The sequence below is a fragment of the Chelon labrosus genome (genome assembly GCF_963514085.1).
Source record: "Chelon labrosus genome assembly, chromosome: 4".
NCBI lineage: Eukaryota > Metazoa > Chordata > Actinopteri > Mugiliformes > Mugilidae > Chelon > Chelon labrosus.
This window is the reverse complement of record NC_140340.1, coordinates 31,411,402-31,438,056: the sequence shown is the minus strand read 5'-3', so window position 1 is coordinate 31,438,056 and position 26,655 is coordinate 31,411,402. Positions and strand designations below refer to the sequence as shown.

The following is a 26,655-nucleotide window of genomic DNA, read 5'->3' as shown; positions in this document are numbered from 1 at the left end:
TAATCACATTACTCACAAAAGAACATAACTAGTCAGAAACAGACATGTCCTTGACTAGTTCCCTCTCCATGGAAAGCGTGGTTGCTGCATTCAAATGTCCCTGATCCATTATGTTTTACAGAAATGTCTTGATTGCTGCATATGACATAAGATTGCACTGAACGCTGTGCAATTTTTTTTAAAAAAAGCTTTAATATGAGAATATATTCAAACAATTTGGGTGATTTGCAGAAAGACTGAAAACACCCAAACACCAGCAGTGGATTTTTACTTTACACTCATATATTCAGAGGCACAAAGAAAAGTGACAGCAGTGACAGCCACTGACAGCCAGCGCAACACTGCCATTTAATCTCTTTTAACCAAAGTCCCCCTATTTAATGGTTTTGTAACACACAATAATGCAGCTGAAAGTGGAAATAAAGACATCTGCATGTGTTTCGGATGTGCAGCATTTGCCAGCATCTACAACTTCTGCTTATTACAGCTGTGTTTCAGTAAGCTTATACTGTCATACATTACCTGTTTACACAGCAGCCTTCACTCGTGGGCGTCCAAAAGGTGATCCTGCATTAATTAGCACATGCATTTGATTGCAGCTTGCCTAATATTGAGCTATGCATGCAAACCATGTATTAACTGTTTATCTAATGTGCATATATATGCTCAAAATGGGAGGAAAGGTGTGTTTCCTTATTTTTTTCACCCTGCATTTGTCTTTTTTTGTCTTTTTAAAGCTGCAATGTCTTGATGACGATCAATAAAGACTCTTTTCCTGTGTATCATATCCACAGAATACATACTGACACACATATGCACACTGGTTTAGAGCAAAGTATGTGTTGTGGGAATTATGTCTGTACAGACAATATTTATTTTGCCGTGGATACTAAGCATCTTTGTAACCACTCAGATTTCCCCTTATTGACATAAAGTAAATCTCCTACTTGTTCTGTTTTATCACACACCTAATGCACCGTCATGTTTCTTATAGCTGTGGCATCTTATACAGAAATATTCTTCATGTTTGTGTATCTTTTTATATACCTTTCCTCCATAATTCAGTTTGACATGTTTGGTATGCTTAGAAACTCTGGGATTCTCACTACGGTTAAAAATAAAGTTCTGTGGTCGTTTGAAGTGATGGACCCCGGCAGTGCTGATTCATGGGCAATAAAAAAGGCAGATGTGTTTTTTTCTGCCTTTAAATGTTTTTGTTATGCAAATAATTTTCAATATCATCTTACAGTCTTCAGTCCTCCTTCTTTTCTTCTTGGCCAGGATCAGGTGAGTCAGAGTCCTCAGTGGTCTTCCATGAGGCCTGAATGGCTGCCTCACCTTATTATCCTCCTACAACATCTGCATCAATCAATAGTGTGGAGCTGACATTTGTCATATTATTGGGATTTTCTGGTTTCAAATGTAGACATTTTGCAGCCAAGCTTTAAATAGCCTGTTGACCGCAGAATATTTGGTTGAGTGTGTGACAGGGAGAGCAAGACGCTGCCAAGAAGTGCGTTTGTGTGTGTGTGTGTTGGACAGGAGTGGAGGGTGGCTGGGGAGGGCATTAGTGAATGGCTGTGCTATTGCATCCTCCCAGGAGACCTCTAAAACACACACAGTCTCGTCCACACACATACACACACCCACACATAAACACAGTACCTTAGAAGCGCAATAAACCCGCCTCCTTCATCCCAAAAAAAAAACTCCCATTTCGCTGCCATACCTCTATATCCTCGCACCGCCCCTCAGCTAAAGTCAGCGCACACGCTCTCTCCTCTGACAGACGCACGGAGACACAGGGACTGAGGTGGGACTGTGCGTTTTTACGCTCAGAGTGTATGTGATTGTGTCGGGGCAGAGTTGGAGATCTCGCGGCACGGTGACAGCAGAGCAACCCGCTCATCTGAGAAGGGGACGCGCATGCCGGTGATCCTACAAGTGGACAGGAGAAGAAGTTCATTTGGCTCGTTCATTTCTTGCTTTATTTGACAGCCTCTTCACGAGCTCTCCGGACGCGGCGTTAACGTGAAACTGAGAAGGAAAACGATTAAGAAGAAGGGTCTATTCAGTCCGAGTGGCTCCAGAGTTTTGACCATATATATTTTACAGCATACCTCTGTGCCCCCTCTCCCTGTCCCCTCTGAGCGCGCAGTGACAAGAGGGACGGGAGAACCGGGCAGACGGACCGTGAAACCGCGCGTCTCCCCGGTGAATGAGCCCCTGGATGCGGGACGATGGAGCAACATCGTTGACCGGACACATCCTTTTAATTTTCCCTTCTTACCACCGCCGACCTATTGCGCACATCGGGATTATTTCAGCTCTCAGTGACTTCCCATCCTTTCCTCTCGAGATGACTGAGGAATATGTTTTGCGGTGCGTCCTGATGCTCTGCTGCGCGCTCCTCTCGGCCAACGCGAGCAACTGGCTGTAAGTCACATTTCTGATCCTGCTTTTACAGAGTGGACCGCAACTCTTTCACCTTTCCGCCTCTACTCTGCCAATTCACCTGCTCTGTTATTTTCCTCCTCATCTTCACACCATCTTCCTCTGACCTCTTTCCCTCCGACTCAGCGGTCGCTCAGGTTAATTGTTAACCATCACACACACGGACACACACACAAACACACCCACGCTGGCTTTCTCTCTCTGACTTAATAACTTACCTACACCGCGTAACCCCTCCCGCCCCACGCAAATACCCTTACAGATTACAACTCAAGCTAAAAAAAAGCACATGTTCTGCAGATTTCCTTAGAAATAGATAAAATATATTCTTGTTAAAAAATAAGCAGCATTTTGTATACATTTTCGGTAGGTGCAATTACATTTACATATATAGCCTGGAGACGTGTTGCAGTTGTTTTTTTGTTTTTTTTTTACTGCATGTTTTTACACCGAAATTTGATAACCTGATAGAAAGAAAGAAGATGATTTTAGTGCAAACTGTTACAAATTTACAGTGAATAAATCTTTAGTTTCTTAAATCAGACTAGACTTGCATCCTTAAAAAAGTACCAGTCACCTAATACCTACTTAATTTACAGAGACACTATTGTTATCTATGCTAAAATGTTCAAATGTTAATGTCTAAAACTATTTATGTCCATAAAACAAATCTTATTGCGATGTTAGAAATAATAAAAAGCCCAACAAAGCCATAAAAGCTATATGAGAATATTATACACGTGTATGCATTTCTTTTAGGGGATGCGCAAGCAGTTCTATCCTGTAAACGCATGGCCTGCCTCCGTATAAACTGAATCATGCCACCTCTTCCTGGGGGCCGGTCGGTTGGGTCGCATGTGTGTGCCTGCTCTCCCGGCTGCCTGTGGGAGGTGGTTAGGTGGGTTTTTGCATTCCTTCGCAGGCTCCGCTCCATTTTCTGCTGCCATTCATTCTTTTTACTATCAGCAAATTTACAAGCAGCAGTTATCATTTAGGGATGACTTATTCTCCCTTTCCTCTTGACTGGCGTCGGTGTCATGATACCTGGCACTGAGAGTTTTTATTACAAATCACTCCGATGCTCTCAAAGCGAGGATGCCCACTGTCAGATCTGTATTTTTATTTCTCCTATTCCTTTGTAATAGTGCCCCGTCACATTTATAATAGCTTGCCCTGTTGCCATTGGCATAGTGCTGCAGACAGCCTAACTGTTCCTGTTGACAGACTCATCAGAGTTAGTCAAATTAAAGCCCTGCAAAACAGCACTGCCTACCTTGAACTCTGTCACTGAGTGCAGGGTAATTGTGCTGTTTGGGGCTGAAGGCGTGGTGACAGCAGCACAGAGCAGGCATGTACAGGCAGGCTGCTAAGCTGCCGGTCTGCTCCACAGCATTATACTGTTGAGGCAAATCTGCGCGTGGGGGTGTGTGGACTGTATGTAAGTCCTCAACGTCTCAGCAAGGGTCAAAGGATGAGAAGTAGTTAGGATATTGCTGCTAACAAGTGGGGACGTAACATCAAACTGCTAAAACTACTGATTAAAAGGGCAGCTACCACAGCAGTACGTTGCTGGATCAGGATTCATTAGTTTTTATGATTCAGGTATCAGATTAACTCCTTGTTTCAGTTCTGTTTGTCTGACTTAATCTCTCAAATGCCCGTATTTAAACTGTCAAGAGGCAGGGGAACACATCTGGTATTACTGAAACTGCAGCGGATTTATTCGCTAATTTTTCTTGTGCTGTTAATCAAACATTTCAAATACTGGAACGTAATGCATGTCATCAACAAGGAAGTGCTGTGACTGACTGTTGTTTTGTCTTCTGTGTCTGTGCTGGAAGTTGGAACGTGTCATGCGGTATAGTCAGACTGCATGTTGCAGTGGATAGTTAGTTTATATAGTTTCACTTGTGAGCTCTTGAAAATCTATATTCACACATGCACAAATCATTTTAGTGAACATGCATTGTGTACGTAAACTTACAGCAGACAATATCTATATATGACCTTCAGTGGTCAGAGTCTGCAACATCGCATGGAGTCGAATGTTAAAAGTCTTATTGAGCCGAGAAGAGTATTTCTTCTCCGACATCCAGCCGTAACACTATCAGCAAAAGAGCTGCAAAGGAAAACGTTTACCGTAACTAGCTGTCATCAGCTGGAGACGTGCAGTGCTCACAAACAGGGAGCAGAGAGGAATTAAAACAACCAGAAATGACAGCAAAAATACTGAAATTAAAAAGTACACATAAATAGGTAAATAACATCAAGGAATAAATGATGTATTTTATTTCTTCTCTTTTGGTAGGGAAAACACATTCTGCAGATACAGTTGCCAAATCAAAATATCCCCAAAAGACATCACATTCTTCTACATGCAGTTTAAATACAGTATGTACATTCATCAAAGCACACAGGGACACTCCATCTTATGTTTAAAATTTTTGCTCACCAAAAAATTACCAGCAGACATTTTGATTAAATGGTAATCAAAATAGTTCTAGCTTTGTTTTACGAGAGTAAACTGCATCTGTCTTCTTGTGCGTTGTCTTGCTGTCTGTTTGGACAAAAAAAAGTGTTAATCTCAATAGCAAAACTTTTAGAACACTATTACTCACTTTCACCATTATGACTATAATTTTCCATATTAGCTGATGATGAACTAGATCATTGCATTCTACAGTACTGTTCCTAAAATCTCTGTTGATTCCAAGCAGAACTGCTCGTCCCGCCTCTCAGCTGTTCTTGCGTCACATTCAAGCACAGGCTGAACCGGACTGTTTGTTTACCTCACCCATGGCTCTGCCTGTCACCTTTAGCCCGTCAGCCGGGATGTGATCAATTTCCCCGATCCCTGTGGCTGCTGAGTCATGTTTAGTGTCCTGGTTGGCGAGCGAGGACCTGAATACCATTTTTCATTAGTTTGTCTGTCATCACCCTCCTTCTCCTCTTCCTCCTCCTCCTCCCACTCCTCTTCTTCCTTACCCTTCACTACTCATTCTGCTGCACCTGCACACAGGGCTTTTGTATGTGTGTGTGTGTTCGTGGTTTCCATATTTGAGTAAATGAACTGGAATCTCCCCCAACAGTGGCACACACTCAGAAATTACCACACTGACTGCTAGTCTTTGGAGAAACTGGTCACTTAAGAAGTTGATCAGAAACTGATCAGCTCATCCAGACCACTCTGGAGGATTGGTCAAGCTCACATAGTGAGTGAAGTAAATGCAATCTCTTTTCCTAACACTGTGTATCAATAACCAACTTATTTGCATGCTGAGATGGGATCAAATTGTGGGCACAATCGAGAAAGACAAAAAAATGTTTTACCAAGTGTAAATGCACCCGTAGGGGGTACAGTGGCGAGGTGGTTAGCACTGATGCCTCACAGCGAGAAGGTCCCGGGTTCGAATCCATGGTTCCTTTCTGTGTGGAGTTTGCATGTTCTCCCTGTGTCTGCGTGGGTTCTCTCCGGGTACTCCAGCTTCCTCCCACCATCCAAAGACATGCTGGTTAGGTTCATTGGTGATTCTAAATTGGCCGTAGGTGTGAATGTGAGTGTGAATGCGGTTACAGAAGATGAATGAATGAATGAAATGCACCCATGGACGGAATGTCAGAATTCAGATTAGATATCGAAATACAGTTCATGCCTGTATACCAGATCAAATGGAACTAAAATAGGGAGCTGGACACTTTTTTTATCTCTAAGACTAAAGGGGGAATTCACCCTCTGGGAACCATGAATATCTGTACAACTGTTGATGGAAACTGTCCATATATAAATAAATGCAACTGTATGACATAGAATTGAAATGAGGTATTATTTTTTCGGTCCAGGGTCCATGTCCAAAACATTTTAAAGAATTCCTTACAGACATTCATGGTCCTCAGATTATGACTGAGTTGAGTAATCTGTTAACTTGTCCTCTGTGTAGAGGTTTGTTTTTAAATAAAATATCTTGACCACAATCAAATGGATTGCCTTGAAATTTGGTACAGAAACCCATGGTCCCCTGAGGATATATCCAGCTTTTCTTCAAGTGTCACCTTGACATTTGTGGTTTTGAGTGAAACCACAGCTGTTGGATGGATTGCAGTGAATACAGATCCGAGGCCTACGCAGGTTGAGTTCTAAAATCTTACATAGTTTTGCTCTAGTGCCATCACCTGACCAAATACCTGCAAAACCATTAACATTGCCATCAGCCTCAACTGAACCGTTCAATGCTAATTTTCAAACTCTGGAACGATAAGATCCTAAAATAAATGGTGAACATGGTAAACATAATAATACCTGTTAATGGGTAAGGTGCTTAGGTATTAATATAAAGCAAGTCTGGCCAAAACTGAGGTTTTTATTCACTAGTATTTTAAAGATGCATTCCTGCATGTCAGACTAAAGAAAAGCCCCCACCCCCAAAAAATGTATCCTTGTTCTGTTTCATTTATTTGTTTAGTTAAACTGTCATAAATCTTCTCTGGAGAAAGTATTAACATCCCCATTTATTGGCTCGAGAAAGCACATCCCCTTCAAAAGCTGGACAGAGTTGAGTGTTTGCTTTTAAAACGCTTCACTCAGGAACAGAGGGATCAAGTGTGGATTCCCTGTGCTACTGTCAATATGATCAAAGAGCTAGAGAAGCAAAGTAACCAAGATACCACTGGAAGTTCACATTACTCGATGTTTTGAATACTCTCAATAATGTCAGAAAACTCCCTGACAGCATGTCAGCACTGTCCATCATAGTGTAGGTTGAAAGCAAAGCGTGTCCCCTTTATTTGTCTGTTACTTTATGTGAGTCAGTGTCGGTGTGTGAACATATATGCATATGTCCTGGAAAACCATGCTAAAGAGATGGCAGCTGATGGGTAACCAGAGAAAGCCGAGACCTTGGCGTTTCAGTACATGCTGGCGCCTCACGCTTCTTTACACACACTCTCTCTCACACACACACACATATGAGGGAAACCTGTGGCATGTTATTTTGAGCCCTCTTGTTACCAGCGTGTATACAATTATTGTGGCACACTTAGAGCCATGGGGAAAGGCTTAGGAAGCCCAGATTACAGCCAGGACATCTCAGGCTGACAAGGAAACACCAGGGCGGCTGAAAGAGGGGAGATGGTTCTGGCAGAACCACAGAGGGGTCCGTATGGGTTATTTGGAGAGCTCGTGCCTCTGATTTCCTTGAAAAATATGTTGATCATATGCAGATGCAGAGAAAGTCCTGTGTGCCGGCTTTCTATGAAAATGGTAACATGATCATTGCAGTGTTGCCACAATAGGTGACAAAATTGGAGTCATAAATCTGTCAAAGTTGAACACACGTGACACTTATTTTTAGATTCAATGTGTTTCAAACAAACCTTTAATCACTCAGAAATGATGGACACCCCACTCTCTTTATGACTCCATAGGTAACTCCATAGGTACAATGCAATCAGGAACCACTATAAGTTCTTTTGTCAAACTTTAATGGTGTCAGTGTCAGGAGGACAAACTGGCAAACATTCATTCATTCATTTTCTGTACCCGCTTAAGGGTCGCGGGGTCTGCTGGAGCCTATCCCGGCTGTCATTGGGCGAGAGGTGGGGTACACCCTGGACAGGTCGCCAGTCCATCGCAGGGCTAACACAGAGAGACAGACAACCATTCACACTCACATGCACACCTACGGCCAATTTAGAATCACCAATGAACCTAACCAGCATGTCTTTGGACGGTGGGAGGAAGCTGGAGAACCTGGAGAGAACCCACGCAGACACAGGGAGAACATGCAAACTCCACACAGAAAGGAACCAGTCGGCCCATGGATTCAAACCAGAAACCTTCTTGCTGTGAGGCATCAGTGCCAACTATTTACCTTAATCTTATAGTGCAACATTGCAGGAGCTTGAAAAATTTATAAGAAGGTGATTCTATTTTTCAGATAGATCAGAATCATGCATTAGTGCTAACCTTACACACAGAGAGTTCTTCATACATACTTTGTGTACAGCACAGAGGCCCCACACATGTGTGTTAACTGTGTAAACAGTAAGCAGGAGCGTTAATGGTGCATGCCCAAACCTGCCTGCCGCACATGAGCGATGTCAATTTGACAAGCCAGCTTATGATCTTATCTGTCCAAACTAAATGTGAAAATGAAAACAACCACAAATGTGTCTTTGACGCTCATTACCTCTGTACCTTTCTACCTAATATTTTAACAATATAAAAGATCATTTGAATTCTGATCTTGCTCCTTTTTAATAACCAGCCACAACAGTGTTGCTGATACTCTAATAACCTGAAGTTTATGTGCTGTCCTTCTGTCTGTCTGTGGACATTTCTGTCTATGTGATAGTCACAATTGTGCAAGATGCAATGACAAAATTTTAAAAACTAAAAAATGAAGGCTGAGCTCAGTAATGACTGTGGCCCAAGCACTCAGAGAGCACGCATGGGTCAGAATATCAGCATGTCGATGGCCAGTGTGGATGGTGTGATCCTTCTGCATATTGGTCTGCAGTTTGAAAATAAACTGATCCAAACTTCAAAGTACATATTAGACGCTAACCCTCTACATGGAACCTGTGCGTGGGTGTTCTCCTTCATATCATCATCAGCTCACTCCTTGTGCTCCCCATGGGCCATGATCAAAATTAATTCCCCAAAACAGATTATCTCAAATTCGTTCTGCTCTTAAGTCAGTCATGGCTGTGTTATCATCCTAAAGATCTCTAGGAACTACAGACAAATTACATTTTTTTTTTTTTAAAGTCTCGTGGCATCTTAATGCATTCTTCTCCTCTTTAAGCCCATTTTGACCACTATTACATTATGCTTTGGTTATTTCGCCAGAACACCGGTTCATTGCCTCTGTTCTCATTGTCTCTCATCAGCTGTTTCCAGTGAACAAGCTCAAACAAGTTGATTATACCACGCATAAACAAATGATTGGTGGTGGTTTAGAAAGTTCTTGAAAGCTAAGGAAACATCTTTTTTCAGGAGTTGATGGAGTCTCCAACACACAGTAGCGAAAAACTTTCTGATGATAATGTTTCTCTGTGTCTGAGTGTAACTTAAGAATGTGATGAATGGTGTGTCAGATCTATTTTTCCATGAGTTTGTTTTGTCTCTTTGATCCCCTGGTGGCTTAAGCTTAAAATATCCTATTACTTAACAGAATTTTCAAAGTTAGCCATGCAACACCACCTTTTTTTTTTTTTTTTTTTTTTTTTTTTAGAGAATACAGACAAGGTAATGTAAGTGCCTTTTGCCTGCTTTAAATCATCGTATTCATTTTGCTGTTATCATCCTTTTATGGTGTTTAGCTTTCCCCAGTTCGAGAATACCATCTGCACAGCAGTCAGCATTTTAGCACACTGATTTGTTGAGGGGCTAAAATCCATCATTTCAATTTCTGTTGGAACGTTGCATCCATGTCAGTGCGAGACGTCTGTCTGCCCTTGCAGTTTTTACTGTAGTCTGTGAAAATACAAATGGAAATTACCAACGTTCATCTTCCTCAGAGGGTAATTTCCTCTGGCTTTTGGGATTTCCTTATCAAGTGCCATTATGAGGTTAATGTTTGTGACTTTTTTATTGAAAGGTAGTGACAACTGCAATGTTGCCTACATACATTCATGGTCCCTCCTCAGGATGAATCGCTACGGCCATCCTTTCACTGTTTATCAAGCACCACCGCCAGGTCAACATTTTAATGTGTTTAATGCCTTGGTTTATGACACATGTGAGCCACATGTGCAGTTTACTTTGTGTTCTGTAGGAATCAACAAGCATGTTAGCCAGTTAGCATGCTGTGCCCAAGCCTTGGTGACCTGCTGGCATGTCTGTAGACTCCTAGTCTTTAAAGAATGGCTGAAATGATTTCATTAATTGTTCTATGTACTATGTTATTAGTACACTGATATTTGATAGAAAAATGATTTTAAAGAAACCACACTCTAAGAACAAATGCTTTACAGAAATATGGAGACTTGCTTCCTCACAAGCTGGTATGATCATACATTGCTGTCAACTTTGACCTAACAAACCCCAGCTACACAAAAACATCAAGCCACTTTGGCGCCACGTTCTGATAACGTTTTGCACAAGCTCCCATCTCCATGGTTAGCTAGCTAACAAACTGATACTACCTTGACACAGAGATGGCCACAGGTACACATCAAAGGAATCGGCAGGGGCAAGTCCCACATTTAGAAATAATCAGCTGTTCACAGCTATTGTTTCCCAAGTGCTACAGAGCTGAACATTACACACACACACACACACACACACACATATGCCAGCGCGTGCCTGTGCGCACACACACAAACACACGTACACTAATTGGCTCCTTGCCTTTTTGGAGCCACGGCACTAACACCAGGCAGGAGGTTAATTTCATGGGTTTTACGGCCTCCTTCCCCAAATGTGTGTCTAAGTGTGTTTTTGTGTGTGTGCGCATGTGTGTGTGAGGGTTGCGGTGTTGGCAGAGCATGTTATTTTTAGGGGGAAATGAGCTCTAGTGGAGCCAGAAGCATATAAATACACCCAGACACACGCGTGGACACACAAACACAAACACACACACACACACACACACACACAGCTGCACAATGAGCTTCAGGCCATGCAGCAGCAGCAGCAGCAGCAGCAGCGCTAATTGAGCTCATCAGATTGTTTCACCTCTCTACTTCAACACTCTCTCTTCTTACGACTTCACTGCATCCCTGCTTAACTTCCACTTTCATGTCTTTTCTTCCTGACTTTGTGACTCCCTCTGACTTGTATTTTCTTTCCCCTCAAACACTGCTGTCCTTCTTATCTCTCCACAAACGTACTCCATCTCCTACATTTATTTGTGAGGCCATTTTGAATATTATCCCTCAAAATTAGACACACCTCTCTATTTAATACAATAACCCACTCTTCCATGTATTACCACTGCCTCCCTTTTGGTTCCTAAACCAACTACTTCATGCTGCCAGTGGTTTATTTTTATTTTTTTCATTTTGATGGTTTAGCTTTATTTTTCCTTTGATTTGGTTATTTTATTAACACCTGAGAAAACAACTCAACGCTTTTTTATTTTATATACAATTTCCTAAAAAAGAAAAGTACTTTTACTTTTTTTTTTATTATTATTTTTTTTACAAGATAAGCCAATTTTTAATATGCTGAATAAATGTTCCACGTATAATATAAGATAAACAACATGTGGCCCAGATGCCGCAGGTTAATTTCTTAATGCTGCCAATGAAACTTGCAAAAAAAACCTGCTGAAATGCATGATTCCCTGCAGCTGAACAACTGCAAGTATTATATTAGTCCAAAAGTTTCAAAGCAACATCTAAAAAGGTTTTTACTGGCATGTGCAACAAGTAGAGGAGTGAGCAGTTTCAGGTCCAATACAACAGTACAGCACCGCTCGCTTTTAGTTCAAACTGATGTTGCTTTAACTGTGATCACTGAGGAAGCTGACAGTTTTGTTGCTATCGAATAGTATTGCATTATACTCATGGTGGGTCTATGATATTGTCCATATCTATTTTGATCATTGTTGGGCATAATAAACTCTCAACTGAGACCTATGGAGAACACAGTTCTGGCTGGCTTTCGTGCTATAACAGCCATGCATTCCATTTTACTTCTCACTCAGATAAGAAAACTTTTAGAAGTATATAATCATCTGAAAATAGCAATTATTTTATGTATATATATTTTTTCTTATATATAGTTTTAGGTGAGAAAACTGTTAGATAAGAAAATACTGTATTTATCCCACAGTGGGGAAAATGGGGCAAAATTATTTGCATGTGACTTATAAGCTTTACAAATGCAAATCAGAAAAGAAACAAAATTCCCCTTGTATCTGAATAGTTGATCTAACTTAATGAATGAATAAATGGAATAATGGAACTTTACACTCATCTATGAGACTGACAAAAGTTGAGTTAGTACCAGAAAGTACAGACATATTCTATACATGCAAATTTAGATTGTTGTGTACAAGTGTTGTTGTTGTTTTTGTTGTTTTTTTACCTTCATAAATGATATCACTCACAAGGAAATTATTTTTTGACTACTCCTCCCAGAGGAGAGAAGGTCCATAGCAGTTTGAAACTCTCACCATTGGCATAATGCAGTTTCTGACATGCCAGTTTACGGATAAGTTACGGATGTCCAGACACTGTTTACATCACTGAATGCTGACTCTTAGACATACAGATCTTAAGCGTTAACATGCAAAGACTAAATTTAAAATTTCAGTTGGGATAGGCAGCTTAAACATTTGAATTAAAATCTCTGTCATTATGGAGCAGTCCCCTCTAGCCTGAACATGACGATCTTGAATCTTCTGGAACTATACACACAGGTTTAAAAGCTTTCATCCGTCTGTAACCAGTGGGGGTGTTTACTGAGGAGCACTGGCTGTTCGGAGCAGTCTCACGATCTAAACTCATCAGGACAGCCACAATGAAGTTTAGATGTTTGGAAGCGAAAGTACTTGTGAAAAAGTGTGACTGAAGGCAAACTGAGAGAATAACGCCCTCTACAGGCCACTGTGGCTTACACAGTGTCCACTACAATGGTGCAGGGGAGTTAGGTCAGGTCGGTTGCCTTTAGTAACACTTTAAATTTGCATTGCCTGCACACTGTAGCGCTTCCTTTATCATTTCAGTTCAGCGTACCTTATTGCACTGCTTGACCTGCTGCAGTGTTGCAGTGCTCTTAAAGACCTGCATGCAGCGCCTCGGCAGAGAACACACTCTTCTTGCCGCTCTCCTCCTTGCATTTCCCATCCATGCTATATTTACCGGTCACTGTGTACCCCCACTGTGTGCTCAGTGCTGGAAATGCAAACATGAGGATATTTTCATGTAAATACACATTAGAGACACTGGAGCTGCAGAGGGTGTGCTGCAGTCTGCGAGCATTTTATGTCACTTTGTGTGAAGAGGTTTGGTGAAGCACACCACTGTCAGGCAGATGTGTCCAAGCTTTTAACCCACACCCCAGTTTGCTCTTGTCCTGTCTGCAGCTTCTCTTCCTTTTGGTCTTCATTTTTTCTGACTCTGTAGTGGGTTGATAGAATTTGTGACACCGGCATCTTCAGCACGTTTGACTGAATGAAACATAATTAGCATTGCATCACGTTAAAAAAAACGAAAAAGAAGATGTGGATTCAACAACAAACAGATGTGAAAGGGAGAAGGCAGTGATGCATGGTTAAGAGATATGGAACGGGACCTGCTTAAAATAAATAAATCAAGTAGTTTCTAATAAACAGGCCCCAGCAGATTTTTTTTTCCTTTCTTTCTCAAATGTCTTGTTCAGGACTATACTGTGCACAGGTTTTTCTCACTAAAAGTAATAACATTTTGCTGTAGCTATGCTTTAAATAGCACCAGATGATGCACTTTCTAAGTTGTTGTTGTTTCAAACGAATGAATCTGGGATCAGAACACAATTTAAAACAATTTAGGTCACCAAATTCATATCACTGTCTTCGTTCAGCTTGAATTCTTTTGTCATAGACAGCAGCACAACAAAGTAGTTGTTTATCTACTAATACAGTTATCTTTACAGCTTTACATGAGTAATGTGAAATACTCTCAATAGCAGATACATTATTGAGGATGCAGCATTTTCATTCTTAACTTTCATGTATAGATAACAGCCCCCATCATCAGAGTGTGCTCTGTTTAGAATTATCTGTTGTTTTGAGTTTCAGCCTCCCACGAGGCCGTGGAGGGCTCTGGGTGGGAGGTGTGGAGCATTCCACCTGGACAGTGGTGCGTTCGCAGGCCGCTGTATGTTTGTGTTGCATTACACGTCGCAGCCTTCACAACACCACTGGCTCCATCGGGCTTAGGCTCTTGGGATTCAAGCACGCAAGCACCAGAGGCCGGAAAGGCAGAGAGAGAAGAAGGAGGGGAATGAGGATGAGATGTGGGATGATGGTGTGTGTGTGTGTGTGGGTGTGTTGCTCTGTCCTTCTAGGGGTTGATTCCTCTGTAGAGGTGTTTTGTTAACCTCACATGTGGGAAGTGAGTGGCATACACAGCAGAACGAACAGATAAAGTGAGACAGTGCTGACAACACACACACATTTGCCCAAGGTCTTCAGTGAACCTTTCCCACATGTGTATACACACACAAACACACATCTCCAGTAATTACCTGAATAGCAGCTTATCCAATGTTTATTAAATGTTTCCAGGGTGAATGTCAGGCCAGTGGGATGCCGTTCAGCTGTTTGTGTCTTTGTGTGTATAGTGCAGATCGTCACAGAAGCAGCTTTCCGCTGTCCTCCTGCATTTTCTCCATGGGTTGTTTTTTTATGGCCGTCTGATGGTCTCCCAGCTGGATGCCTCAACCCAAACGTAGTGCCCTGCCCAAGGCTACACTAAAAAACAAAGAGGGATCAAACGCCGCACATGGCTTTGATGAAAGCCCAGCAACTGCAGTGGAGCAAATCAGAGCGGGGTAGAGCTGAGTTGGACTCGGTCCACACTGGGAGGGGAAAGAAATGAAGTTGAAGGGCTGGAGAACAGACAGTGGGGTCCACACTTCCCCCGACAGTTTACATTCACATAACATTTTGATGCTCCTTTCAGAGCTGGTATCCTTTGCTTCCACATTTCCATATCAGTGTGAAATGACCAACTTTTCATTAATTTGTCAAAGGACTTGACTATGACTGGCAGGTTTTATTTCTTCCCATTTTGTTAAAGTGGTAAGATTAGACTTTTAAAAGAGTCTGCTGCTTGTACAGCTTTACTTGTTGCAGTGATGGTGCACTGGATGAACTAGATGGCTGACTGGAGCAGCTGCACATTGTGGACTTCACATTCATTCATCAGAGCACGGTCAAGGTGGGGTTGACTCGAGTTCAACATTCTGACATGGACAGTATGAATCACTACACCTGCTATCTGACATTATTTGTTATTACCAGACTTTTTCAGTGTTGTTATTATTGGACTCAAGTCTAGAAAGTCGAGATTAGATTAGGCAAAATTGGATTAGATTCAACTTTATTGTCCCTGTGCAGAGTACAGGCAGGGTCAGTAAAATGCAGTTAGCATCCAACCAGAAGTACAAAAAATGAATTAATCAGAGAAAGTGGAGGTGCACATAGGTGACAGTACTGGAGCTATTTGGAGTATTTCAGATTGAGATAATGTATGTTTAACCTACCTTTATCTAGCAGCTGCAGTTACATTACATTGCTTTTATGAACAAAACCTGCGAGTGATTTTATAGAATACAGTCTGGCTCTGCGCATGAAGGCAGGCGTTTTGAGTTATTTGTCAGATTAGAACTTCTGTTCAGAGCTTTGCATTTGGTTAATACTGCACTCTGATCTACCTCCACCACTTACAAAGAAATGTTGGATTATACTCTGCACTTATTTTTCAATCATCTTGAAAACACATCCTGTTTCTATAGCGTCAGATAACTAACTAAAAACAAAACTGAATCAGAAAAATGGACACTTCTGAAAAATGTACATCTGTATTATATAAACTACATAATCGACAGAAACCATCCTTGAAGAAAAAATGTTCGACGTGTACTTTGGTGTTTTAGCTTGGGCCAAGGGTTTGGAGCTTATGACCTATACAGCAGCCAACCACCAGACTACTTGCTTTGGCTTCACTTTTGAGGAGCTGTGATGGCTTCCATTTTTTTTTTTACAGTCTATGATTTAAACATGGAGACATAGAACAACATTATCATTCATTCATTCATTTACTTGTTGTGTTTTCAGCCCACGCAATCCATTATTGACTTTACCTTTAGTTCTGTTTTGATTGGTGGGTCTGTTGCAACCAAACACTAAATTTACTTTATGTTCACCAGCAACTCACTAACTTTGTCTATTTTGATGGTGGGAATAGAGTGGGTTTATTACAGCTTATTTTTTGCAACCTGCTTAAATATGCCAAACATACCCTATAGTTAATGGTGTCTATGACAAACCCCTGTAGTTACTTAATCCATTGTTAATAATAATAATAATAATAATAAACAATTGCAGATTGTCTGATGAAGGCTGGGGGCCTTGGTGCTTTAACCTTCTGAAAAAACTGATGTCAGCTGTGAGAGTAGTTGTGAGCTGATGAGGTGGAGTGGCAGGGAACTGGGTTATCACAGTGATGAGTGTTTAATAGTGAAAAAGGAGTCCATCAAAGAGACGGAGAAAGAGAGAGAGCAATTATCTGGACTGTTGAGAGGTAGAGATGAGAGGGTGAAGGGACAGGGGAAGCTGTTTGACCTCTAGAAGGATAATAATTTCACCACCACAATTACAAATAGAACGGCCCACCAGTCAAACTTAAACTAAAATAATCAAACTTTTTTTATAAATTAAATTCTGTCAACTGGTGTAAAAAAAAAAAAAAATAATAATAATAATAACTGGCTTGACTTTGTGTCGTATTAAAGTTTTGTAAGGAATCTGACTGCAGAATACTTTCCAGTCTGGTTTTGTGCTTTAGGTTTTTACAGAGATATGTGTGGTCTTTGGAATTCATAAACCAAGACTTCAAAACAAGCTTGAGAATCCTAAATGTGTTTATTTGTATAAAAATGTTCTACTTTAACGCTGTTTGTTTAAATATCTTGACACATTTCTATACTTTGTGTGGCGAGGGCTATGGTGGTGCTACGGTTTTCTGTTCCAGCTGAAATAAAACAATCCAACAATGATTCATTATTAACAATAAATACAAATAATACACTTGGGTTTGTTATGCAGACAGCCAGCCTACTGCAATCATATCAAAACAAAACTATTCCACAAAAGTACACACAACCATCACAAGAATACACCAGGTGGTCACCATCAGCGGCCCATAAACAACACGGAAAACCTGCAACACTCACGGAGGTCAGGTGACACGGAACAGGGGGTACATACTCTCAGGGAGACAGGGAAGAGGTCAGCTTTGTGTTATAGACACTGCAGTTAATTGGCTGGTCACAGACCAATAAAAGACACACGACAACAGACCTGAATAGACAGAGAGGGAAGCGTCCCTTCTGCTACAATCGGATTAACCTGTTAAACAACACTAGATTATTTTTGAAATCCCCTAATTAGGAACTTTTGTTAGATTTTTTTTTTTAGAGCAAGAGGCAAAAGGAAGCAGACGTCAACAGCTAGCCTGGATTCATTATGGGGCTGTTTTGTAAGTGGTACAGAGAAAAAAACAACTCTGCATGCACTTGGACAGTCCTCCAACCAATTAGAGCCATTTTGTTGTAAAAAAAATTAAAATAAAAAGGTGACATATGTGACCACATTGCTCTTCTGTCCATCACTGCATAAAGCCCAGCAAAACTGTCTGGCAGATATTTGGCGGATCATAATCACTTCCCAACAGATGGGTTCCAGACCAAGTTGATGTGTCTCTCCAGGCTAACATTTGCTGTCTGGGCTTGATTATCTGGATATTGTTCTCGTCAATGAAACCTTCTCAAAAAATAGTTTCATCATGAATATCCCCAATATCTGTGCATGTTAACTGATGTTTATTAGTACGTTTAGGAATAGTGAACAAAATATGCTTTATTTCCTCCTATAACACGGTATGCCAACTGTTTTCAAGAAATCTCTATTTTGTGTCGTCTATTTTGTATCGTTTGAAGACAAACAAAAGAAGAATACTCTGTCCACTGAAATGTCACTGCAAAGTCAGAATGATCACACCCCTTTGTTATAGAAAAATAACAATTCTTAGACTCAACTTGTGTTTAGTGACGTCTTAGAGTGGTGCAGGCAGTAGATAATCAGTGGGCGTTTGAGAAAGACTATTTCTGTAAGGTGCAGCTGGGACTTGAGATACGAGACTGAGGTGGAAGTGGTTGGGTCAGGGCATTCAGACTGATGCCATTTTCTCACCCATCTTAGACTGTCTGTGTCTGTGTGTGCGTGTAGTATATCTCCCTGACCTGTCTGGCCTGGAGGCGGTATGTGTGATAAACCACTTTCACTCCTCTCAGTGTCCTTGGAATCTGACGTTCATCCAAAACATTCCCACAACATCACAGGAGCTAACCATTTTCACGCCAGCTCTGACTTAAACAATAATTAATGACTAAAATTCAACCATGTTGTAGCACTTTCACCACTTTGTATTCAGAGTGAGTCATTACAGCTCGGGGCAGCACGGACATTTGTTCTTTTTGGAGAACAAAAGAATAATGCATCAAATTAACGTGGCCTTCTTTGTTGTGTTGTGTTTACTTCCTCTTAGGTACTTGGCAAAGCTGTCGTCAGTGGGAAGCATCAGGGATGAGGAGACGTGTGAGAGGTTACGAGGCCTCATCCAGAGACAGGTAATATTTATGGAGTTACAAATACCTCTCGTCCAGAAAAAGATTTTATTCAGTAAGTACAAAAAACTTGTGGATCCATTCTCAGCAGTGGGCTTTTGGGATTTGGGAAGAGTTGTTGGAGTGATATGAAAGGTTTAAAGGTTTGTATTTACTCTCATATCAAATGGAATCCCACGAGCGTGTGGGTCAACAGGTCCTATTACATAATACTAGTACAGCTACCTAAGGAAAAACGAAAGTGGAGAATCACTTGATTCACTTTTCTTCATGTTAACACAGACCAAAACAAAATAATATACATTCTGGCTGTGCCCTCTTCAGTATTCAACTGTTTTTAGTTTCAAAGCGTGGCTCGTTTCTTGCATCCTGACTCCACTGAGAACCGGATACGCTAATGTCTCTCAGTTCAGTTAATTTCAATCCAATTCAGTTCAATTCAGTTTTATTTATATAACGTCAATAACAATACAAATGTTTTGCTTTACAACATCCGGTCTGAAACCTGGCCTGAAACAAGCCTAAAAAGAAATCCCTTTTAACAGAAAGAAACCTTGAGCAGAGCCCAGCTCATATGGAGGGACCCATCTGCCTGAGGCCGGCTGGGTAGAGACAGAAAAGAGAGAAGAGAACAGCAGGAGAAACGAGATAAACATACATCTGTCATAGATACATACATCTGACTAGAGCGTTACATGTAGAATCTGATGATGATAAAAATACAACATATAGCTGAAGATGTTACATGACAGTTTGGGAATATAAGAGGAAGCGTATGCAGGTTGGAGACTGGACAGGTTGATTAGACCACGACAACAGATGTAGTATGGAGCTCCACAGGAAACACACAACTCCAGGCCAGAGACACTCACAAGAACATGGAGGGTTGCAGTATCCATAGAAGTGAACAAAGGCTACTGAGATCTACTACTGAATTACATTACATTTTAATGGTATTTGGGCAGCTATAGTGTATATTATTAAACATATGACATAGGTGTCTTGTTGCTGTTATTTATCGTCCTTTGGGTTGCTCGTGGACAGTCTGGATAGTCAGAGTCAGAGGCCTTATAACCGTACAGGGCCACTTTGCTAAAAATTAAACAGCAAACAGTTCCCTGCATATACATATATAAGTGAATGGGTTTCTGTATCTGCTGAAAAATGACATTCCAGCATTCAGCATTGTGTAATTCTTTACTCATTTACATGCTAACCTACCACTGTGAACATACTAGGTAAACATGATTGCAACATAAGCATTTAGCATAAAGCTGTGCCACAGCAGGGGGTAACTATAACCCCAGCCATAGTTTGCACGAGTTGTTTGCACCGCTGTTTTTTGGTCTTGTTCAAAAATCTTTTCTCAAAACCAGAACAATAACATTTGCTAATAACTGACTTAAGCAGGTGCCAGGACATATGTTTTTTTATCAGGGACAAACATTCTTCAAATAAGAGCTGAAAGTACTTTGTTAGTATATGCACTGTGTTTGTGGCTAACAGCTCCTGTGTTTCGGCTCCAGGTTCAGATCTGTAAACGCAGCGTGGAGGTGATGGATGCAGTGCGTCGTGGAGCGCAGTTGGCTATAGATGAGTGTCAGTTTCAGTTTCGCAACCGTCGATGGAACTGCTCCACTCTGGAGACCATGCCTGTGTTTGGCAAAGTGGTCACCCAGGGTAAGACTATACACTGCAGTGTTTCCAGAAGACCCACTCATATGACAGAAACAACTTAAGCTGGTTTATAACCCTATAACCCACTTATCTGTCTGCTTTTCTACTGACATGCATTTACAAATCTGAGCCCTAAATATCACTTTTAATATGCTGTGAAATGTTTGAGCTGGTTTCCATTTGTATTGGCTGTTACATGTTAATGTCTGGGCTCCTTCCTCTAGACTTTAGCACACACACTTTCAGTGTAATGAAAAGCTCTTTTCATTTACATAATGAAACAATATGACTGAGTGTGTCTGTGATTGTGTGTGTGTGTGTGTGTGTGTGTGTGTGTGTGTGTTAGGCACCCGTGAGGCAGCCTTTGTGTATGCCATCTCAGCAGCCAGTGTGGCGTTTGCGGTCACAAGGGCCTGCAGCAGTGGGGAGCTGGAAAAATGTGGCTGTGACCACAATGTACATGGAGTTAGTCCAGAGGGTAGGTCTCTTGCTCTCCCTCTCTGTTTCACACAAACACATAGGGGAAAAGAAAAAAAAAACAGACTGCCCAACTGATTCACTACATTTCAACACAACAGTAAGATTAATTAAACAATGTGACAGTTTAAATAATAAATTAAGTCTGAATTCAAATGCTGTTTAGGCCACATTTGGAGGGTGATAATAGTGCCTCACACATAAAACTGGATCTGTCTTAATGTGTTTTCTTAGGGTTCCAGTGGTCAGGCTGCAGTGATAACATTGCCTATGGAGTGGCCTTTTCTCAATCCTTTGTGGATGTGAGGGAGAGGAGTAAAGGCCAGTCCTCCAGTCGGGCTCTCATGAATCTGCACAACAACGAGGCTGGGAGAAAGGTGGGTCGCTGCTTTTTTACAGTTTCAATATACTGTATGTGAAGTCTCGAACCATCCCACACACTGACCAGGTGAGGTTTTAAGGTATAAGTCAGGCATCAGTTCATTAGAGGAGATTCCAGGTCAAGCCTCTAGTTATTCGAGTCAAGTCTAAAGCAAGTCTCAGGTGTTTCAAGGTGAGTGCAAGTGAGATCTGAAGTCATTTGAGAAATGTCAAAACAAGATTCAAGTCATTGAAGACTAAACAAAGTTCAGTCGCACATCAGTAGTTAAAGAAGGAAATCAGTAAAGTCTCTAGCCAGTCAAGCCAAATACAATTTAAGTCTTCATTGCAAGAGTTTTCAAGTCACTTCTAAAGTCATTCAAACTTAATCCAAATCAGGTCAGAAGTCTGCTCTTAGTCTTAAGGACTTTGACTGGTCACTGTTCAACTGTTCAACCACCCAACTTTTTGCCTGGAAAATGAAATTTAAAGGCCCCCCCAATCTTGCAACACTGTCTCCAACTCTCAAGTCTCCAGTTGTGGTAGCAGTAGAATTTATTGTTGTACACTTCCACTGTAGCTAGCTTTCATGCAATCATTAACCAGTTCTGTTACGTAAACTAAATGTTCTTTGGAATCTCTACAGGCCATCTTGTCCCACATGCGTGTGGAGTGCAAATGTCATGGTGTGTCAGGCTCCTGTGAGGTAAAGACCTGCTGGAAAGCCATGCCACCCTTCCGCAAAGTGGGCAATGTCATCAAGGAGAAGTTTGACGGCGCGACTGAGGTGGAGCAACGCAAGACAGGCTCCACCAAAATTCTGGTGCCTCGTAATTCCCAGTTCAAACCTCATACGGATGAAGATCTGGTCTACCTAGACCCCAGTCCAGATTTCTGCGACTACGATCCTCGCACGCCTGGCATGCTGGGGACGGTGGGCCGCCAGTGTAACAGAACCTCAAAGGCCATAGACGGCTGTGAGCTAATGTGCTGCGGCCGTGGCTTCCAGACGCAGGAGGTGGAGGTGGTGGACAGGTGTAGCTGCAAGTTCCACTGGTGCTGTTACGTCAAGTGCAAACAGTGCCGCAAGATGGTGGAGATTCACACTTGCCGGTGATGGAGGTGGGGCACAGAGGGCACTGCTGAGAAACAAAACAAATGCCCCTCATTCCTGCTCTATTCAAGATCGCAGGGAGCAAAGAGGACACGTGTCGCTCCCTCTTCTCCTGCTTGAAACCACCTCACCCTCCTACTACTGGTCAACACAAACAAACAGAAAGGCTTAGAGTTCAAAGGTCATCCTATTGATTTTATGCCACCATAATGGATATCAGTAGATTAGGCATGGGGTTTCCTACAAAGCTGCAGCATCTGTTTGTTCCTTTACAAGTAGAGAGCATCTTTTACCTCCTTTCTGCCTCCCTCACGCTCTTATTTGGTTTGTCATTGATGCTTCTTATTTTTGTAATGTTTAACTTATTTGTCGAGACTAAGGAGCTTGATGGGGTGGTTGTAGAAGGAGGGGACAGACAAGTAGAGATAACGAGGGACAAACAGGACTCTTGGCTTGTTAGTTGGGAGGGGGTGGGTTTCGGGGTTCGGGTGTGGTCAGGAGGAGGGTTGTTAGCCCTCTGTCCTTGCTGCTGCTGCTGCTTTCGGGACTCAATTGGAGTGCTAGATGTCAAAAAGGAGACAGAGAGTCTGTCAGAGGACGGAATCAAACGAAGAGGAACATGTCACAGATGGACTTTCTGTGACCTACTTTCCGAGTGTACATGGCTGTGCTGTGCTGAAGTTCAGTTGCCATTAAGTCATTTATCTCGCCCCCCTGCAATGCCCTGATGCTGCTCCACTCACACATGCTCACTGTGTTTCTGTCAGAGGGAGGACAACGATGGATAAGCCACTGTCAGCTCCCTCCTGTCTTCTCCGTAGGCCCAAAGCACTGGCAGGTGATGGGCATCAGACAAACAAAACACATACCCAGCAAACACAAGACAACACCTGCATTCACCGCCATATGGTACCTGCAACCGGAACCAGAAACCTTACATAAAAACAGTTTGCAGATCAGTCTCATTCGTTTGTCACCATTTCAAATTGTAAAAAACCTGAATGCACATTTGGACTGATGTTGATCTTGGCCTCCCCCTGCATGTCGTCATCTGCCTGATGCTAGTTGGCTTAATGCAAACACGAGTAAACACACGATGAAATGCATGCACCAGCAAACACGCGCAATCAGTAAACACACAAAGGGGTCTGCCAGAGGGTTGCCGAGCATGTTCATCACGCATGATGACTGAAGCACTTTCTCTCCAAGCGCACATAGAGCCCTCACCCCCAACAGCCACAAACACCCAACCACATAATCAGTGTTCTCTGTTCGTCTCATACACACACATATGCACACACAGTTTTCCATGCCACTGTCAGGACTCTGTTGTTGTCTTGTACCACCACCATAAAGCCAAGCTTCCCTATAGTAACGTGCTATCATTATAGAGACAAACTATAGATCTGTAAAGCCTTATACACTGAAGAAGACTATACTGCCTATGAATGTATGTTAATATTGAATATATGCTGTGTCAAAAATTATGATTGTGGCTGTTGTTTTTGTGCGTGTGTGTGCGTGTGAGAGAGAGAAAGGATGAATGCCACAAAATGGAATGTGAAAGAGTGAAAAAAAGTACAAGCCCTAAGACACACACACAGCTCTCTGACAGACATATGCATATTTCAATAAAACCGTCCATTTCCCGTGTCTTGCAGCCGCATTATTATGTGGCCACAGTTTTGCAGCATTTAATGTGTGTGTGCAAACAGAACATTACACCCTGAGGTTCTTCCATGCACCCCTGACACCTATAAACACAATTTATGTGCCATAAATCAGCACACGCAGCATGTAAACCAAAGATAGAGGGATGGGTTTCCCGCGGCCGCTGGGAACCTGGCAGTCTGGTTTTGGGAAGAACCGAGGAGGCCACTCGGATTTCAGCGACCGTCTGACTGAGTTTGGGCTGTAGAAGGAGCAGAGGCAGGAACACCAGGCTAGAAACAGGGATTACAGCAAAATGCAGACCACATGGCACAATCTTTTTCCCTCCTTCTGTCTCTATCAATATCATACTGCCCCCCCCCCCCCCCCCCTTTTCCTCTCTTGCTTACTCACTTTTTTTCTCCTGCAATATCTTTGACTTGACGCTAGTTCCAATGGGCTCCGTGTCTGCAGAAAGTGTAACTCTAACCACTCACAGTCTGCAACAGCAGGGATCTGTCCTCCATTAAGCCACCCTGATGGCCCAGATGAGATGGGTGATGGTGGCCACACTGATTTAGAATGTCTGTAGTCTTCTGTGTGTGAGAGTGTGAGTGTGGGGTGCTCAGCCCATCAGACAGCCCAACATATAGTCACTCAGAGAACCCTAATGCTTCTTGTGGTTTGCTGCGGTTGTGGCAGAGACAAGAGGCTGACAGTAGGGTTTTACCACGCTGTGTGTGTGTGGGTGTTGCAAAGAATACACACTCCATTGATAGACATACTGACAGAATATTTAGTCCAGTGAAACCAACTGCTCCATCATTATCAGTCTTTCACATAGTGTATGACAGTGCTCATTTTAAGCAGGGAGTGTAGCCTCTAGGAAAACATTAGCCTAAAGAGTGTGTTTTCTTAGCTGAACCTTTCCACAGGTTAATAAAAATACTATAATTACTGTTTGTGTTGAAAGTGTTGATAAAGGTGAATATGAATAACACACCCCTTCTTTATTTGGTGTAGCCTGGGGTTTTGCTGCTACAGCTGTGCATGATCTGGCAAGACTGGCAGCTTATCGTGACTAAAGTCAGCTAACATCAACCTTTAACATTGAATCAATACATGGATTTTATGACTACTCTCTTAAAAAGCTGGAGTTATACTGTCTTTGTCTGTCTAACAATTTCAGATATTCTGTAGTAATTACCTGTGGCCACAGTAGCAGCTCTTCAACAACGTTATATTGACTCTTAGCATTATAATCTAACAGCTAATCTCCCAGATGTCAATTTAACTTGCTTAAACTACAAAACCAAAATAGTGTCTTGATTAACTTTTTCAGTGAAATTGGTTGGATACAAGCCTAACACAACCCAAGCATTAAATTAATGCATTTGTTGTCGTAGCATGCCTAAGTGCCGAACTGTCCTTGAGCAAGTGAACCCAGTGCTTGTCACTGGTGTGCTAATGTTGTGTGAGCAAGTGGGTAGATGTGTCATTGTGACAATAAAGAGTTTGGTGTACCAATAGGTAGAAAGGTGCTAAGTAGTACAAGAACATTTACAACTGAGGTCTAGATGAACAGAGGCTGTGGTGATGTGGATGGGATGGGTGAGAAACCACACGGATATGTCTGTCTATGGCCACGTTTTTGACATGCTATACACTATAAATGGCTATGAACCAAGTAACAGACAAGTGCTTCACTTACTGACTAGCCATTACAGCATAAGTATCGCCATAGTGACGGCAGGGCCAGCCTCTGTTCCACCGGCCTTTGTAGCTTGATGCAGTCTAACGTTCCGCATGTCCTGCAACATTAAGGCTGTGTTTGAAATCTTTCCTTATTTATTATACAGTTGTATGACTTATTATATTTACTGCAAACAGTTTTACACAAGTAAAACTAAATTCCACACTGGAATGAAAAAAAGTAGTGTCCATGGCATGAAGAACAGTAGGACTCAGCATCTGTCCATTCCAGGTAGTGTGCCATGGATAACTGCACATGGGTATTTTCCACACAAAGTCAAATAGGCATCCTGTATTATTTATTTAGTTTTTATTTAGTTGTTTATTTGGTGAGGACAGTGCACATTAATTAACACTTGGCAGACCTTGATAGCTCTTTTATTAAGTTGTTCTATAGGTTTTAGTATAATGGCACCAGGAAATGACCAGATTGTAAAACAGTATTCAATATGAGACAGGATCATGCAATGGACGTATGATTTGGCAGCGTAAGCTGAGATAAAGAGCCTGATTTGTTCAACATTTTGCAGTTTGAATTTTATAGTGTTGCATACTTTTTTGATATGTTTTTTAAAAGTCCAATTGGAGTCCAGTATGACTCTGGAGTACTTGAATTGGGATACCATATTGAATTCCTCACCTCCTCCTATATACATGTTAGATTTGTTCTGCTCTACTTGTCTTTTAGTAAAAGTCATACAAACCATTGTCCTGTCATTGGCACTGAGCCAGTCTTGTTCCTTGTTCCTTTGTGAGTTTGGATGATTTGATGTCAGAGATCATCAAAGCGTGGGTAAAAATGACTGCATGATCCATGTACATTTGAACGTTG

General features: G+C 41.8%; 1 protein-coding gene across 1 annotated transcript; it reads left to right on the top strand.

Moving 5' to 3' along the window:
- The first annotated feature begins 1,631 nt into the window (after positions 1–1,631).
- Positions 1,632–22,859, top strand: wnt4 (wingless-type MMTV integration site family, member 4). The gene is made up of 6 exons (XM_084542044.1): positions 1,632–2,436; positions 18,715–18,796; positions 20,320–20,473; positions 20,817–20,948; positions 21,182–21,324; positions 21,954–22,859. The coding sequence occupies exons 1-6, from the start codon at positions 2,219–2,221 to the stop codon at positions 22,422–22,424; spliced, it is 1,200 nt and encodes a 399-aa protein (XP_084398170.1). The 5' UTR covers positions 1,632–2,218; the 3' UTR covers positions 22,425–22,859.
- Positions 22,860–26,655: the final 3,796 nt, after the last annotated feature.